The 18,968-nt window shown below is 42.9% G+C and overlaps 1 protein-coding gene across 17 annotated transcripts; it reads left to right on the top strand.

Moving 5' to 3' along the window:
- Window positions 1–21: 21 nt before the first annotated feature.
- Window positions 22–17,225, top strand: LOC100481379 (zinc finger protein 432). 17 transcript variants are annotated; one of them, XM_034639100.1, is made up of 6 exons: window positions 1,268–1,363; window positions 1,765–1,848; window positions 2,660–2,858; window positions 7,795–7,937; window positions 9,100–9,195; window positions 13,548–17,225. In XM_034639100.1, exons 3-6 carry the CDS (start codon window positions 2,851–2,853, stop codon window positions 15,266–15,268), a joined length of 1,968 nt encoding a protein of 655 aa, XP_034494991.1. In that variant the 5' UTR covers window positions 1,268–1,363; window positions 1,765–1,848; window positions 2,660–2,850; the 3' UTR covers window positions 15,269–17,225. The 17 variants fall into 17 exon arrangements, with proteins under 17 accessions (XP_019664236.1, XP_019664235.1, XP_034494991.1 ...); XM_019808675.2 differs by having other exon boundaries at window positions 2,542–2,858; XM_034639094.1 differs by having other exon boundaries at window positions 1,278–1,396; window positions 1,727–1,848.
- The last annotated feature ends 1,743 nt before the right edge of the window (window positions 17,226–18,968 follow it).

Here is an 18,968-nt window from a genome sequence, read left to right as displayed (position 1 = left end):
CAGGGGGAGTGGGAGAGGAAGAAGCAGGCTCACAGCGGAAGAGCCTGATGTGGGGCTCGATCCCGGAACGCCGGATCACGCCCTGAGCCGAAGGCAGACGCTTAACCGCCGTGCCACCCAGGCGCCCTGAGATGGGTGAGACTTCTGGTTCCTCAGGGTGAGTGAGACTTCTAAGCTCAGTACTGGGGTTCAGGGAATGGGGAGAATATGAGCTGGAGCAGGGCTAGAAATGGGTAGTAGGCCTGCAAATGGCTGGCAGAGACAGCTGGGAGATTTCAGACGCACAGGACCGTGGCAAATCAGTTCTTTGTGGCCATTTTATTTTCTACACATGAATGTTCATAAGATTTCCAGTTGCAATATCCAAAACACTGGAAACAGCCCAAAGGCAATTACGCTGTGTGAAAGAAGCCAGGAAAAGAGTACACACACGACTAATTTCATGAATACATCGCAGACTAATCTTTAGTGACTGGCGGCTGCCTAGGACGGGTAAGGGGAATAGTTGGGATGAGGCTGGCAACAGGCTCAAAGTCATGGCTTCGGCTTTCTTTGCGACCGCCGCACACCGCACACCATCTCACTTTTACAAACCGGGGTCTTGCGAGGCACCCTTGCCTAGCTCCCGGGTAGCTCGGGTTCCGCCGCTCGGACACCGAACTCCGTCTGGGCCGAAACGCATCTGCTCGGGAGCAATCCTCCCCGCCACAGCGCGCCGCCTGCTTTCTTGTCAAACCTGCTTACATTTTGACACGGGTTCTGAGCCTTTTCTTAATGAGAATCGAGACTGCGGAGCCGGAGGTTATTTTAATTTCCCGGCTGTAGGAGCCGCGCCCCTTAGGTGGGGAAGGGCTCCNTCTTGTCAAACCTGCTTACATTTTGACACGGGTTCTGAGCCTTTTCTTAATGAGAATCGAGACTGCGGAGCCCGGAGGTTATTTTAATTTCCCGGCTGTAGGAGCCGCGCCCCTTAGGTGGGGAAGGGCTCGGGCCTTTGAAACTTAGCGCCGTTCCCCGTCCCCTACAACGAGGAGCCCTGCCCCTTCAAGGATTACCCCCACGTCATGTCTGCCTTGCGTGAACTCGAGCCTCTGAACATCTTTACATTTTCCCTTAAGAGCTGAGGGGCCAGGAAGCGCGAGGGTCTCGGTGGCACTCTCACCGTCTTGTCACCGCGCAAATGCTGCCGCCTTGCTTTCAGTACGTCAGGTGTGCAAAATGGCGGCCTCCAGGGCGTCGAGGGGGACGGCCGCGCGGACATATGACCTCATAAGGAAGCGCCGGAAACCAGTATTCTGTTCTCCATAGAAACGCGCCAGAACCGCCGCTGACCCTCGTCAGGTGTTCCCGGAGAAGAGTCTGGGTGAGGGGATTAGAGCGAAGGAAGTTTAGGGAAGTAAGTTGGGCTCTGAAGAGGTCGCTGCAGGCTCAGGAGAGACTTAAGTCCGTGTGTGGGTCAGTCTGTAGCGAAGGGTTGGGGAGGAGAGGGGCGGCCTAACGGCCTCTGGGTAAGTTGTTGCTCCCTTGAGTCGGTGAAGGTAGCGCAGGGGGGGCTGTGTCTTTTGGAGGTGAGCATGGAGGAGTCTGTACTGTATGTAATCGAGATGTTTTTGAGGTCAGTCATGGGGCGGGGCTCTGGTGGTCAGTGATTGAAGGTCTGAACAGATCAACTACCGAGAGTCCTGAAGTCTGGATTTAAAGGCTTCGAGGGTCACTCTCCTTGTAGGTGATTGACAACTGGCGGCGTGGTGTTTGTCATTGAAGGCGGCGTCTGGCGTGGATTCTGGAATAATTTGGAGCTCAGTAATCGAGGAATCATTAAGGGAAGTCAGTGTGCGTGTGTCGCCGGTACGGGTTTAATATTACCTGTCTTTTGTGCAGGGTTGTGTTACAACAGGATTGGAGGTTCAGGAACACTGGCTGGTCCGTGCGTTGCCTCAGACCCGCTCCTGGAACAGAGTTGTTGAATGTTAACATTCCTAGAAAGCTTCAGGCCCAAATCCCTCCTCCATATAATTTTCTGATGTTTTTTGGCTCCCCACATCATCCCATCCCTTTGAACCTGCAGAAATGAAAGTTTTTGGGGGAGACGAACGATTCAGATTTAAAATTAATTAGCCTTTTATTTAAGATTTTGTGTTTATCCTTCTATAGTTTTTGTGTATTCTCTTGGATATTTCCTTTCAGGTTACATATGTATGTAAAGGCTTCTATTTTCCCAGTATTAATATTTTTGAGGTGTTTTAAATTTAAGAAAAAAATTTTTTGAGGTGTTTTTTAAAATTTGTATCTATAGCTTATATTCCTTCCCTTTTTTTGGTGTGTTCATTGTTCCTCATATTGAAGTATATGTAGATAGGGGGTGTAAAGACTTTTAAAGAGATAGTAGAGCAACATAGTTTAAAGGAAAAGTTCACTGTTCCTCAGTGTGCATATGGCCTCATTTCTAAAATTGACCTGAAAATTACCTGCCATGAGGCATATTTCTGTTCTGATTCTCCTTTGCCATTTTGCCCTTACTTGTTATTTCTACACATTCAGAGTCTTATGCCTAAGGCATGATTTCTGAAGAACCAAGTAAAGAGACGAAATACTGGGATGTGTTAAGGTGAGTGCATAGCAAGAGACAATGTAACACTGAAAGTAATTTTGTTCTTAGACCCACAGGTCCTGACAAGAGACAAGAAATGAATGAAGAAAAAGGCAGTCCCAGGACTTAGGTAGTGTCATCTCTGGACCACTTTTGACTGGTGACTAGATTTCTAACTAGAAATTTAGAGCATATCCAGAAGAGACAAAGACAGAATATCCCAGTTGCTGGCCATTTCTCAAAACAGAAGAAAATGATCAATGCCCAGGTGATTTTTGTCTTGTTTTATTTCTTGCTTTGTTCCCCAGTGGATGTGTAAGGCTTGTAAATATCAGTTCAGTATCTAGAGAGAAATAAAATTTGAATCTACCTCCAGCCTTGTCACAAAGTAGAATCAAGAATACAGGGTTCAGGGGCGCCTGGGTGGCACAGTCGTTAAGCGTCTGCCTTCAACTCAGGGCGTGATCCTGGTGTGCTGGGATCGAGCCCTGCATCAGGCTCCTCCACTGGGAGCCTGCCTCTTCCTCTCCCACTCCCCCTGCTTGTGTTCCCTCTCTTGCTGGCTGTCTCTCTTTCTGTCAAATAAATAAATAAAATAGTAAAAAAAAAAAAAGAAAAAAAGAATATAGGGTTCAGGGGCCCCTGGGTGGTTCAGTCGGTTAAGTGTCTGGCTCTTGATCTAAGCTCGGGTCTTGATCTGAGGGTCATGAGTTCAAGCCCTGCATTGGGCTCTACGTGTGGAGCCTACCAAAAAAAAAAAAAAAAAAAGAATGTAGTGTTCATATGATTCCTAGTAAATGACTAATGTTGGAACATCATATGTAACTGAAGGATCCTCTGGCTTACATTAGCTGTCACGCTGCATCTAATATGTGTGACAACCAACATAAGAGAATCATGTTACGCGATATGCAGTGACCGTGAGGAGAATGCAAGAAGGTTCCTCTGGCGCTGAGGACTCGAGAAAAATGTTACATTCTTCTTAGAGGTGATCCATGAACAGTGTTGTGAGCAGTAGTCTTCTAATAAAGGCATCAGCAGACTTCCTACTTCTGTTTATTACAGAGTTCCTCAGAGTCTCCTGTGGGAATAGACCAAGCAAACTCAGTGAACACAATTTTTGCAGGGGAACAATGCAAGGCTTCATGAACAGGGGGCTGAACTGGCATTAAATTACAGATTTGACATTATATAGTTGCAAGAAATTTTGTCCGGTAAGAACTTGTTATAAGGTTCCAGAATATTTGCTGTGTAACTTCATGTTATCTCAGAAAATGCAGAATCCTTTCCCATCTTAAGATCTAATTTTTACCTACTCTTCCTTTATTGCTTTTATTTCCTGTAATTTTACAAATGACTCATGAGTATCTTTTTAAAAAAGATTATTTACTTTAGAGAGAAAAAACACGGCGGGGGGCAGAGGGAGAGGGAGAATCTCAAGCAGACTCCCCTCTGAGACTGGAGCCAGTGCGGAATTCCATCCCACCACCCTGAGATCATGGCCTGAAATCAAGAGTTGGACGCCCACGTGACTGAGCCAACCAGGAGCCTCTCAATGAACACGTTCTATTTATTTATTTATTTTTCATGAGTGCCTTTTAAAGGAAAAAAATCCTCACGATGGAGTACACACACGGGGAAAAAGTAAATTCCCTCTTCATGTCCCCTTTCCTCCTTCCCTTGTACCACTTTAGCAGATGCTTGGTGTGTTCTTGCGGTCACTGAACCTGTGTGTGCTTCTGTATACATATGCCTGTTTACAAATGTATTTGGATTTATGTAAATTTTGTTTGTAAACACATCTATCATGACGTTTTGTGTATCAATGGAATCATACTCCAAAGGACATAATCTGTTGGCTTAACACGGTATAATTCAAGCATCTAAAGGATAACTGCAACTGATTGGTGACTATTAACTCAACAAAATTCCATTTGTCTGTAGTCATACTTAACAAAGTGAGTTAAACTATGTAAAGCATTTAGTGAGTGCCTCCCAAGTGATATGCGCATCGTCCATGCCTGAAGTCTTTGCCAGTGCTAATAATAGGACGTTACCAGATTGCTAAATTTTCTTTCTTTCTTTTTTTAAAAAATATTTTATTTATTTATTTATTTGAGAAAGAGGGAGAGTACAGAGGGCAAATGAGAGGGAGAAGCAGACTTCCCGCTGAGCAGAGACCCCAATATAGGGCTTGATCCCAGGACCGCGAGATCATGACCTGAGCTGAAGGCAGACACTTAACTGACTGAGCCATCCAGGTGCCCCGAGATTGCATAATTTTCAACAATCTGAATGGTCCAAAATACTTTGGCCTTATTTTGAGATTGGAATCCTTATTTATTTGTTGGCCAGTTGGATTTTTTTCTCTTGTGAAATGCCTTTTACATTAAAAAAGCATTGTTTTCTTACTGATTAATTAGAGTTGTTTATATTCACTATATCCTTTATTTTGTTCATAAAAACATCTCCCAGCTTGTCACTTTTCTTTTTTTTTTTTTTTAAAGATTTTATTTATTTATTCAACAGAGATAGAGACAGCCAGCGAGAGAGGGAACACAAGCAGGGGGAGTGGGAGAGGAAGAAGCAGGCTCATAGCAGAGGAGCCTGATGTGGGGCTCGATCCCACAACGCCGGGATCACACCCTGAGCCGAAGGCAGACGCTTAACCGCTGTGCCACCCAGGCGCCCCAGCCAGCTTGTCACTTTTCTTATCGCTTTGTCCATGGTATCTTTTTCAACACAGATGTTTTAATTTTTTCGTTTCACAAAATTTATTACTTATTTTCTTCTATGGATTTTGGTTTGTGACATGAACATCATAGGTTCCTTTGTTTTATGGTTAACTTTAAACAGGAAAAAGGCGTTTTTGAGTGTGAAATTAGGTAGGAACCTAAGTTTCCATTTTTCTAAATGGATCTCCATCTCACATAAAATAATCAGAATATGATAAGATCAACAGTGTTAAGAATTTGCAGCCTCTACCAAGTCTGTTCTCTTCTCTCTGGAATCTCTACAATGATGTGGGGATAGATTATCCCATCAGTTTTTCCCTGATGTGGCAGTTCCATTGACAACCAGGTCTCAGTTCATTCCCTCGTGGCATTCAGGCATAAGCTATATGACCACAGGGTCAGGACACTGAAGACGTTCCACACTCCTGAACTGTTTTTATTCACAGAACTTCTGACACCAAATGTGTATATTTTCCTCACATCTACTGATTCTACAACTCCGTGGACACCAGCTGGGTGTCCTACAATTCAACTTAATTCTGACACTTACTACCTGGAGTTAGCATCAGATCCTACAGGCCCAAGGGCTTGGTTCCGTGAGACTGCCCCCACTTTAGGTGCCAGCCAAAAGTCCCAGGTTGTCACCTATATTTGTGGTGACTGGTTGTAAATTGAGAGTTCCCACAACCCCGCTTTCAGGTTTGGTAATATGCTAGAACAATTCACAGAACTCACGAAAGCAATTTACATACATTTACTGATTTACTATAAAGGCTACAACTCAGGAATAGGCAAATGGAAGAGATGCATGGGGCCAGGTATGGGGGGGGTCCTCCCTCAGAGAACCACCTTGCCAGCAACTCAGTGTGTTCACCAACCTGGAAGCTCTCCAAATCTGTTTAGGGAGTTTTATGATGGTTTTCTTATATGGGCACAATTGATTACATCTCTGGCTGTTGGTAATTGAATTCAACCTCCAGTCCCTCTTCCCTCCCTGGTTGTTGGGGGTCTTTCAGGTCTCCTATCCTGAAGGTATGTGGGGGCCCCCAGCCATTTGTCATCATGCTAGGATGCAGAAGACACTCATCACTCCAGAGATTCCAGCAGTTTTAGAAACTGTTCCAGGAACCGGAGAAAGACCAAATATATATTTATTACTACATTTTCCTGGTTTCTGTTCTTTTGATTTCACTAAATTTTGTCTTTCTTTAGATGGTAATGAGTCCTCTCTTTCTGGTTGTTTTCATAATCTGACTTTTGCAACTGGTGTTCTATAGTTTCAGTCTGATGAGTCTAGATACAGCTTTCCTGCTTGATTTTGCTTGCTTACTAAGTCTGGGTTGTCAGTTCGTCAGTTGTGAAATTTTCTCAGTCCTGAGATCTTCACATTGCTTCTCTGATTCTCTATAATTGCTTCCAAAAACCATGTATAAACCTCACTCTGTCCTCATTCTTTATTAACTCTCCTTTATATTTTCTATCTCTGTGTGGTCTGCTTCAGTTTTTTGTTATTTTTTAAAATGAATATTCCAGTTCACTAACTATCTCTTAAGTGTATCTATGATGTTAACCTTTTATGAAAGAATAAGAAACATATATTAGTCTCTGCCCCTAGTTTCTGACCCAAGACTCCTAAAATCCTTGTAATTCCCTAAGTGAAAAGAGTACTAGAGGTTTCTTTTGTTCTAATATTTGGTCTTTGACCTCATCTGTGACAGAGTTCCTAAATCCCTTGGAATTTCCTGGTTGATAGAAGCGTCTCTTGTTCTAATGGCATGACTCTGGGTGGATTCCTAGGGGGGTGGTCACCAGAAAGACCAACCCATGATCAGAAGTGTGGGATTTTCAGCTGTACCCCCATTATCCAGAGAGGGGAGAGGGGCTGGAAATGGAGTTCATGACCAGCCATGCCTGTGCGATGGAGCCTCCTTAAATTCCAAAGGTGCGTGGTTTGGAGCAATCCCTGTTTGGTGGACATGGTGGACATGGGTGCTGGGTGACACACCCCTCCCCTTGTGCCTTGCCCTGTGTGTCCCTTTGATCTGGATGAAATCTGTGGCCTTTTTCATATCCTCTTATAATAAACTAGTATGCAGTAAGTAAACCGAATTCTCTGAGCTGCTCAAGCAAATTAAACCCAAGGAGGGGGTCATTGGAACCTCTAATCTATAGCCAGTTAGTCAGAAGCACAGGTGACAACATGGGCTTGGATTGGTGTCTAAAGTGGGGGCAGGTGCGGTCTTGTGGGACTGACCCTTAACCCGTGAAATGTGACTCTATCTCCAGGGAGCCCGTGTCAGAATTGAGTTGAAATGTAGGCCCCCCAGCTGGTGTCAGAGAATTGCTTAAAAACATCCAAACCGTCACATATACATCAGAATTGGTCTCAGCATTATAGTAACTATTAGCAGAACAACTTCCTTTATATTCCTTATGATTCAATGAAAGAGGAACACTTACATGAAACAGGACCGTGTTGTTACAGGAATCGCTGACACTGGAAGATGTGGCCGTGGACTTCACCTGGGAGGAGTGGCAGCTCCTGGCCCCCGCCCAGAAGGAGCTGTACCGGGACGTGATGTTGGAAAACTACAGCAACCTGGTGTCAGTCGGTGAGGACAGCTACCCTGTGTCACGCAGACGGTGCCCAGTCAGTGGCCTTTCCTTGCTCGGCTGCTTACACTTCGGAGTCACTGCGTTGCTCTGTATAGCAGATTCTCGATGCCTCGTTGGGCACATGGTAAAAGGGTCTGATGTACTACGAGCTGCTCTTACTACCAAAACAAACGGTGCCAAACGTGGGGTTTTTCTACACCAACAGCCAGTTCAGCTCTCCAAGTACCAGCTGGGTGTCCTGCCGTTCATTTCACTTCTGCCACTACCCAGAGTTTGCAACAGACTCCACAGGTGTAAGGGCTCAGTTCCTCAGGACTGCCCTCACTTCGGACGCCAGTCGCCAGTATTGGGTACCCACTACGCAGGGTACCCACACTTCAGTCCAGCTATAAATTGGGCATTCCTGCAACCCCCTTCAGGTCCGGCAATTTGCAGGAACAGCTCACAGAGCTGCGGACAGCACTTTACTTAAGATGACCATTTTTATCATAAAGGATAAAACTTGGGAACAGCCACAAGGAAGAGACGTATATGGAATGGTATGGAGGGAGGGGTGTAGACCTTCCATGACCTCTGTAGGTATGCCACCCTCCCAGCCCTTAGGTGTGTTCACCAACCTGGAAACTCTCCCAACATGGTGGTTTAGGACTTTTTATGGAGGTTTCATTATGTAGGCATGATTGCTTAAATCATGGTTAACTCAATCTCCGGTGGCAGGGGCAGGGGATTGGAGCTGAAGGTTCCAACCTTCTGATCCTGCCAGGGTCTTTCTGGCAACCATGCTAAAGCTCTTTAGGGGTCCCTGCCACCAGTCATTAGTTCACAGAAAGACACTCATCACTCTAGAGAGTCCAGGGGTGTTAGAAGTTCTTGTGTCAGGAACCGGAACTTAGACCAAATACTCTAACAGAAGATACTCCTATCACGGCTGTCACTTAGGAAATTACAAGGGCCTTAGGAGCTCTGTGGCAGGAACCGGGTACAAAGACCAAACACATATCATTATATCACGGTATCACACGTGCCCTCTCCTGAGAAAGAAGCCTCTGCTTTGCAGATGTGAAAACTGTCTCAGTCCCTCAAATGTAGCATTCTCCCATCTTGACAGATCCCAGCTCAATTCTATGAGTCTAAGTGTTCTTTCTTTCCCGTGAGCAGGGTATCAAGCCAGCAAACCAGATGCACTCTCCAAGCTGGAACGAGGGGAGGAACCGTGGGCGAAACAGGAGGAAGTCCCTAGTGGAACCCGGCCAGGTGAGTGAGAACTGGCCAGCCGGATAACTGTGGAAGTCGCCCTCGGTCAGCGAGAGAAGGCTGGCAGGGTGTTTGAGGACAGAAACGGTGCTCCGTGTATCTCTCTCCCATAGCAGAGTCTCCTTCATAAATCACATGCACATAAATTCCTTTAGGTCTTTAGATGGAAGTTGAACTCTTTTTTTCTCTTCTGATATCCGATCCTTGCATTTTTCATTTTACATATTGAGTTTTGCTGGTTTGCCTAGTTTTCTTTCACAGATTCTGTAGCTCATTCCTTCTTTGTGCCCTATCACAGTGTGTGTCCCTGTTCCTTCCATCTCCCTGGCTATGAAATCCGCACCCCCTCCCCCCACTGGGCCTTACTCCAAAGAGAGTGTGAATTCACACAGCTTCTGACCATTGTACCTTCCCACCCGACTCCTTGGCTCCTCCGGAAATGCCAATTTCCCTCCTGACAGCCAACCCCACCCTGTATGTTGTGCCATCACAATAGCATGGTCTCTTACGGGGCATCAGTCTGCTTTCTAGCTTTTCCCTCCACTCGAGATTCTTCAGTTCTTTTCCATTTTCTCTTCTGAATTCCTAATACTTGAGGTTTTCCTTCTGGCTCATGAATTAAGCTCTTTCTGTTGTGTGGAAGAGACTCTAAATTGGTATCTCCCTACATACTGTCTAGCGTACACTTGCAGCTGTAGATATTTTACCTGCCTGAGATTTCTGAGTCCCTGCATGAGGAATAGGAGTCCTCTTCCCTCCACAAAAAATCCCCTCCCAGCTAATTTGAACGTTAGATTCTCCTTTGGTACTGCACACCGTACCCCGTCCACACTGCTGTTAGCTATGGCATTCTTGTCTGAAAGGTCTCTGCTGTTTCTGTTGACTGTTTCACTAGAAAAGATGGTTTTACATCCTACATCAGTTCTAGCCAAAATCAGCTTATGCCTGCCATGATGGCTTCCTTCAATGGTTGATAATTCTGATTTTCCTTTGGTTCATCCAAGGTCTTCCCATTGAATTCTTTTCTCTAAATCATTTATTTTCCCCATTTTTTTAAAAAGCAGCTTTGATAATTCACATAACCTACATTTTGCCAACTTAACACATACAATTCGGTGCTTTGTAGTACATTGACAGGGTTATGTAACTATCCCCATAAGCAATTTTGGAAGATTTTCATCACTTTAAAAGAAACATTTCCAGGGCGCCTGGCTAGCTCGATCAGTAGAGCATGTGATTCTTGATCTGGGGATTGTAGAAATTACTTAAAAATTGGGGCGCCTGGGTGGCACAGCGGTTAAGCGTCTGCCTTCGGCTCAGGGCGTGATCCTGGTGTTATGGGATCGAGCCCCACATCAGGCTCCTCCGCTATGAGCCTGCTTCTTCCTCTCCCACTCCCCCTGCTTGTATTCCCTCTCTCGCTGGCTGTCTCTATCTCTGTCAAATAAATAAATAAAATCTTTAAAAAAAAAAGAAAGAAAAAAATTACTTAAAAATAAAATCTTTTAAAAAAATAAAGTAAAAAAAAGAAACGTTTCTTCCCAGGCCCTCAGCTCTGGGCAGCCACTGATCTATTTTCTACCTCTAGAGATTTGGCTGTTTTGGATATTTTATATAATCATAAAATGTTTGGTCTTTTGTATCCAGCTTCTTGCATTTAGCCTAAAGTTTCTGAAGTTCTTCCAAGCTTTAACATGCGTCAGTACTTCATTCCTTTTTATTGCTGAATAATTCTCCCACTGTATGGATGTACCACATTTTATTTACTCATTCATCTGTTGATGGACATTGGCTTTTTCCACTTTTTGGCTTTTATGAATTATGCCATCACCATTCATTTTTCTTAGATATATACCCAGGAGTGGAATTCTTGGGTTATTTGAGACCCCCAAGAACAGTCCAAACATGGTGCTTCCAGACTCATGGCCAGCATTACCTCCTCCCAGCCATGTTGTGTGACAGTATGCAAAGAGTATTGCCAACCAGGAGAGCTCACTTGAGCCTTTGCGTCCAGTGTTTTTATTAGGGCTCAATCACACATTGCCCACATGGCTGAACTTTAGTTTTTAGCCCTGTCAGAAATCTGGCTAATTCCTATAGTCTCCAGTTCCTCTGAGGGTCTGGAGATTGGAACTGATGAGGCATGGCCCAGAGTCTCCTTCATAAATCACACTGTTAGACTATCCAGTGGCCAAAGCCCCCAGGCAGACAAAGGCACTCCTGTCAGATAGGACATTCTGAGGGCCTAGAGATCACCCGCCTGGAGCCAATGGCAAGGGCTGGACCTCCCTTTGGGTGAGGTTAAATCTTAACTGAAGGTAACTATGAAAATGAACAATAAAGAGATTAACTTAGAAATAAAGAGGAAATAGAGCTTATGGTTGTACAATCAGAATCGAATGACAGCAGGATATATATAAAGGACATCTACATTTTGAATTAGGAAGATGCCACCGTGAATTAGGAATGAAGGCATGAAATAGGAAACTACAGGGCATGGTGTTGACTATTCAGAATGGCTTGAAATTGGCTGGATGAAAGCAGCATTAGCAGGTGTCTACAAGAGAAGCAGCGGAGTGGACACGTGGATAGATGGGAGTATTCATGATGATGTGCACTTTTATTGCCAGGATGACTGGATTTGATACGTGAGTAATTGAGGTAGCATGGTGGAGGGTTGTGCTTGGTTTTGTATTTTTTGTAGCTCTAGCTTGTATGACCTTTTACCTGGACAGTGGTAGTAAAGTAACAATAAGGAACACCTAGATGTTCTAAGAAAAACTGAAGGTAAAGCTGACACACCTTGGTCTTAGAGGAGGAAGTTGGTCCTTTAGTACAACCTGTTACCAACCAAGACACAAACGTAGAACTACTGAGATAGATGCTTCTGGTGGCAGGTGAGGGAACAGCATATCAGAGCTGCTGAAACGGGAAAAGCCTGGGTATGATTTCTCTACTGAATGCAGATTGTGATCAACATGACAGTTTCTATATCCTGTGTGGGAGCATATTAGCTTCTGAAGATGGCTACATGGTATACTGGCCAGCTGCAAAATTTCCTACCGGTTGTGGTCAGCCTATTCAGTATGAATGGAACATATGACATGACACACCTGGACTAAGGTTGGAGTGTTGTTCACTAAATCTGATTGATGTTTGTGGAAAGTTAGTTTGATGGTGGTCTACAGAAAGGCAAATTTAGGAACAGGATTACTATGTAAGAGTCTGTCTCAGGTCACTTTAAATTCTGAAGATCTTACTTTCTTACTTGCTAGGTCGCAAATGCTTTTATTCTGTACACCTCAGTTTGCATAGTCCCCCGATGTCCCTAGTCAGATTTTGGGTTCTCTAAGTGAACTTAAAGAGTCCCCAGCCTAATTGTTGAAATGTCTAAAACCTTCTTCTCTACCTTCATCATCTTTCATTCTCTGTGTCCTCCCAACATTTCACCCTGTCTTCTTTTCTTGATAACAGGTATATGTTATTTTGACACTGCTATCTCCATCTCTACCTCCCACCAGACATGGATATCTGTACTATGTTATCTAATAATCCTCTCAGAGTTTATGTTCTGCAACACAGACATTTTCCTACACATTCTGGGATTTCAGTAATATTCCTCATCTCTATTTGCCATGCCTCTACCTACCCAGTTAGCAGGGAAATCCTTGATTCCTCACTGTCATTAATCACTCTCCGTTAAACTCATCACTGAACTGTCTTTTCTTTATGCATATATATCCTGATTCCCTCCACTTTCCAGTCCCCATTCCTTCTTCAATCACGTTTCACAATATCCAACCTTTCTTTTTTCTTTTCATCATTTGGTTTTCCCTAACTAGACTTATGATCAGTGAAAGTGAGGCATATTTTATATATTCCAGACACCAGCATAGTGCCTTGTACACAGGAGCCATTCAATAAACAGTTTGGAGTGAACAAATGCAACCCTCATAGTTCTGGATAGTAGTCTCTTCTACCTTTATGATTTGGTGTCTTTCCAAGTTTGTGGAATAGTGTTCCTCCAACCCTGTTGTTTGCTGCCAATAGTGACTTGCTTGTGTTTTACTATTTCTGCATGTTCTGTGAGTTTCTAGTTAGAAGGCAGCAAATCTACATAGTCAACTGTGTAACCTTATTTATACTTATGCTTTTTCCTTTTGGTTTGTTTATATTACTGTGTTTTTTTACCAATGTATAGGAGACAAGGAACATTTATATATGGCATTTCATTTATACTGTTATCATAGGGTTGTCACTAAAATGCCATTTTTTAAGAAACACCAAAGAATTTTTTAAAGTTTTATTCCAAACAAGATTATGAAAGGATTCATTGTTCTCTTCTTTTCTAGAACTTAGCAAAGTTGATAATCACCTGCAAGGTCACTGGGAAAATCCAAGAATGCTGAAAGGTATGGAAAAAAACCACAAACACAATGCATTTGGAAATATTGTTCCTCAAAGCAAAAGTCATTTTACTTCCAGGCAAAATCATATGCTTGAGTTCTATATAAAAACTTTGAAATCAAATTTAAGTTTAGTCAACCAGAGCAAAAGCTATGAAATTAAAAACTCTACTAAATTCAATGGAGATGAGAAGTTATTTCTGCCTGAGAAGCATGAAGATTTTCATTCTGCTGTTAAACTCCCTGTAAGTGCAAAACCTATTAACAATAAGTCCCAAGTCATTAAGCATCAGAGGACTCGTGAAATAGAGAAACCCCATGTATGCAGTGAATGTGGAAAAGCCTTCATTAAGAAGTCTCAGCTCACAGATCATAACAGAGTTCATACAGGAGAGAAACCTTATGGATGCAATATTTGTGCAAAAGTATTCTCCAGAAAGTCCAGGCTCAATGAACATCAGAGAATTCATAAAAGAGAGAAATCCTTTCTATGTAATGATTGTGGAAAAGTCTTCACCATGAAGAGCCGTCTAATTGAACACCAGCGAACTCACACTGGAGAGAAACCCTATGTATGCAGCGAATGTGGAAAAGGTTTCCCAGGGAAGCGTAATCTCATTGTACATCAGCGAAATCATACTGGAGAGAAATGCTATGTGTGCAGTGAATGTGGAAAAGGCTTCACTGGGAAGAGCATGCTCGTCATACACCAGCGAACTCATACAGGAGAGAAACCCTACATCTGCAGTGAATGTGGGAAAGGCTTCACCACGAAGCACTATGTCATCATACATCAACGAAATCACACAGGAGAGAAGCCCTATATATGCAGTGAATGTGGGAAAGGTTTCACGATGAAGAGTCGACTGATTGAACATCAGCGAACTCACACAGGTGAGAAACCCTACGTATGTGACGAATGTGGAAAAGGCTTTCCCAGGAAGAGTAATCTCATTGTACATCAGAGAAATCATACAGTAGAGAAATCCTATGTGTGCAGTGAATGTGGAAAAGGTTTCACCGTGAAGAGCATGCTCGTCATACACCAACGAACTCATACAGGAGAGAAACCCTACATCTGCAGTGAATGTGGGAAAGGCTTCCCCTTGAAGAGTCGGCTGGTCGTACATCAGCGAACACATACTGGAGAGAAACCTTACAGGTGCAGTGAATGTGGGAAAGGTTTCATTGTGAATAGCGGACTGATGTTACATCAGCGAACTCACACTGGAGAGAAACCCTATGTATGCAATAAATGTGGAAAAGGTTTTGCCTTTAAGAGCAATCTTGTGGTACATCAGCGAACTCATACTGGAGAGAAACCCTTTACGTGCAGTGAATGTGGAAAAGGCTTCACCATGAAACGCTATCTCATTGTACATCAACAAATCCATACAGGAGAGAAATCCTACATATGCAGCGAATGTGGCAAAGGCTTTGCTATGGAAACTGAGCTCATTTTACATCAGCAAATTCATACTGGAGAGAAACCTTATGCATGCAATGAATGTGGTAAAGGCTTCACTGTGAAAAGCCGACTAATCGTTCATCAGCGAACTCATACAGGAGAGAAGCCTTTTATATGCAGCGAATGTGGGAAAGGCTTCTCCTCAAAGAGAAACCTTATTGTACATCAGAGGACTCATAATGGAAACAAACCCCAATGACGCAATGAATATGGTCACATGCTCAGGAGGAAAATATGCCTTGTGCACCATCAGAGATTTCACACAGAATCGACTTCCTTTATTTGTACTGACTGGAAAATCCCATCCATTACCCACCAGGGAATTTATGCAGCAGATAAACTATGTATACAGTTAATGGAAGAAAGCCTTCAATACCAAGTCAGCACCCATTGTACATCAAAGAATTCATAGAATAGAAAAACTCTATGGATTTAATAACCGGGGGCCACCTTTCTCTCATTTGTCAAGCCTTGTTAATACACACACAAAAATGTGTAAGTCAAGGTACATAAGCCTTTGCAGAGAATCTGAACTCATTACATACAAGTGAACTCATGCAGGGGACAAACCGTGATAGTTCAGTGAACTCGTTAAACATCAGTGTGCTCCCAGCATACCTGAATATAGTCAGTATAGGTTAATTAGCCTGTTCTCGATTTTCACCCTTGGGAAATACGGAATTTGCATAGGAGTGAAGTTTAATGAATTCAGAGAATGTGCTAGTGCCTTCAGTGATCAATTACCTCACATTGTATGTCAAAACAGGAAAAAAAAACCTGATACATTCAATGCATAAAAGTCCTGAGGAAACATTTCTAGGTTATTACATATCTGAAAAATAGATATTAGGATGAATCTTACGAATGGAGAGAGTAGGAAAGGCTCCTATTGGGAATACAGACTCTGTCTCATCAGTGATCATAATAGATGCTAAGACCAGTGAGCTTACACATAGTAGCAACGTGATGATTGTGCAGAAGCCTTTGCCTAGAAGCAAAACCTCAATAGTTGTGTGATATTCATGTTGGAGGAAAATCCAGTGAATATAAATTTTAACGATACATTCTGCCTCATCATTTCTCATGAATTCATACAGACATAAAACTCATGAACACACTAAATGTGGAGTAATTAGCAAATTATCAGAAATTTTGAAGGAAAGAAGCCTCATGAAAACAATGCATACCTGAGTTTTCCATCACAAGTCTAAAAAGGTCTACATCTGATGTCCATTTTGGGTAGGATACCTTGACCGATATTCTCAGTGATGCCATCATTTTAAAGTAGGCTATTCTCAACACTGATTATATTTTAATGTACACAATGCAGGGGTGTTCTGGGCCCCACTTGTATCATTATATGGTTAGCTCTTGCATTTCTTAGGTTCTAAAGTCCTCTCTTTCAGGCAAAAGAAAAAGGAATATATTTATAAATGTAATTTAACATATTAGGGTATATTTATTCAAGTTTGTAAGTAGTTTACAAAAATAACCTTATATATGATTTTTTCGAAGTTTTTTGAAATAATTTTAGATTCATAAAAAATTATAGCATATCAAAGTTCCTGAGTACTGTACTCAGCTTCTTCAGTGACATTATCTTACATAACTGTAATACATAATCAAAACCAATAAAATGACATTAGTACAATGCTGTTAAGTAAACTATAGACCTTATTTGGTTTTCACTAGTGTTTGCATGCATTAATTTATGTGAGATTTTGTTTTGTTTTTTAGTGTAGCATTCTAAGAAACTTTATCCCATATATAGATTCCTGTAAATCCCACCACAATCAGGATGCAGAATTGATGTGCCAACACAAAGAAACATCCATGTGCTGTCCCTTTATAATCACACTCTCCCCACAACCTTGACCTGTGGCGACCACTGACCAGTACTCCATCACTCTGATTTTGTCATTTCAAGGATGCTGTTAAAATGGAATGTTACGGTGTGACCTTTGGGATAGGCTTTATTTCACGCAGCAGATTGCCCTTAAGGTTCATCCAATTTGTTGGCATATAAATAGTTTTACTTTTTGTTACTGAATAGTATTCTTTTGCTATGAATGTACCATGGTTTATCTGTTCAATGTTGGTGGACTTTGGGTTATTTCTAGTGTTTCACTGTTATGAATAAAGATGCTATGAATCCAGTTTTGTGTGACCGTAAGTCTTCATTTCTCTGGGATAAATACCCATACGAAGTTTGTGTTTGTAACTTTATATAAGGAACTGCCAAACTTTTCCATAGTAGCCATACTAATTTACATTCCCACCCTCAGTGTATCGATGCTGCAGCTTGTCTAGCACTTGGCACGGTCATATGTGATCCCACACTTCCTATCAGGTGTGTGTAGCATATAATGGTGGTCTTAACTGATCTTTCCCAAACCTCCACATACACTGAGAACTGTATCAGGTAAAGTTGCCATTTTTGCTTTCAATCATCAAACATAATTTTAAAAACTCAAAGGGGAATAGCCTATTACATCTGATGATATATTTACCTTTTTCATTCCATTTTCTTCATTCCTGATGTTTCATGTTTCCTTCTGTCATTTCCTTTTTATTAGAACTTCCTTTATCAATTCTTTTTGAGCAGGTCTGCTGGCAATAAATCTTAATTTTCCTAGCAANAAAAGGCCTCGTTTTTTCCCTTTTTTTTTTTTTGCTTTGTTTTTTTTTTTTTTTTTTAAAGATTTTATTTATTGGACAAAGAGAGACACAGCGAGAGAGGGAACACAAGCAGGGGGAGTGGAAGAGGGAGAAGCAGGCTTCCGGCTGAGCAGGGAGCCCGGTGCAGGGCTCGATCCCAGGACCCTGTGATCATGATCTGACCCGAAGGCAGATGCTTAATGACTGAGCCACCCAGGTGCCCCTTGTTCTTTCTTTTCTGTCCAGTTATTTCCCTTGACATAAGAAGATGTGGGACGCCTGGGTGGTTCAGTCAGTTAAGCTTCCGACTCTTGGTTTTGGCTCAGGTCGTGATCTCACGGTTGTGGGATCAAGCCCCACATCAAGCTCTGCACTCAGTGGGGAGTCTGCTCAAGATTCTTTCCTTCCCCATCTGCCCCTCCCCCCACTCACTTGTGTGCATGCATAGTGCTCTCAAATAAAATCTTTTGTTTTTTTAAAGATTTTATTTATTTATTTGACAGACAGCCAGCGAAAGAGGGAATGCAAGGGGGGGGGGAGTGGGAGAAGAAGAAGCAGGCTCCCAGCGGAGCAGGAAGCCTGACGTGGGGCTCAATCCCAGGACCCTGGGATCACGACCTGAGCTAAAGGCAGACACTTAGCCGACTGAGCCACCCAGGCGCCCCTGGAGGAGCTATCTTAGTATGGGTTTTCAAGGAAGGCTGTTCTGAGCAAATGTAATTTGAACTAAGACCTAAGGATATTGAGGATAACCAGCAAGCATAATACTTCTAAGCCTGGAACACTCCAGATCTGTTTCTAAGTGTTTTCTCTGAGCTTCCTGCCTCGGTATTCTCTGAGAAGTTTGTAAAAGATGCGAATTCTTAAGTCAAACCCCAGACCTCCTAAACCAGAACCTCTAGTATTGGGCCCAAGACCCTGTATTTATAAAATGATCTTTGTGATCTATACTTAAATTTTAACATCTCTGGCCTAAATCCTGGATTAGTGCACCTGTTACCACCACCACACTATAACAGGATGGATTCTGGTAGACACTCTCTACAGTAAAGAATCAGATGTGAGTGTTCTACCAATCAGGCCCTTGGATCCCCTCTACTTCTTAGCCTTTTGTGGATCTACACATCCTGCCATGACAAGGTCAGATCAGCTCTTTCCTGAAATCGATCAGGCAGGGCCCCAGAATGGGCTTCCCAGGCTTGCCTGAGTTCTGTGGACCAGATGCCAAACTCACTGTTCAG

This window comes from Ailuropoda melanoleuca, chromosome 12, assembly GCF_002007445.2.
Source record: "Ailuropoda melanoleuca isolate Jingjing chromosome 12, ASM200744v2, whole genome shotgun sequence".
In the NCBI taxonomy this organism is placed as follows: Eukaryota; Metazoa; Chordata; class Mammalia; order Carnivora; family Ursidae; genus Ailuropoda; species Ailuropoda melanoleuca.
This window is presented reverse-complemented; position numbering and strand designations above follow the sequence as displayed.

Bases quoted from the DNA above. Each gene is read 5' to 3' on its own strand.
- LOC100481379 (XM_019808677.2), top strand. The intron at 7,938-9,099 runs GTGAGGACAGCT...TCCCGTGAGCAG, and splicing joins CAGCAACCTGGTGTCAGTCG to GGTATCAAGCCAGCAAACCA. The intron at 9,196-13,547 runs GTGAGTGAGAAC...CTTCTTTTCTAG, and splicing joins CCCTAGTGGAACCCGGCCAG to AACTTAGCAAAGTTGATAAT.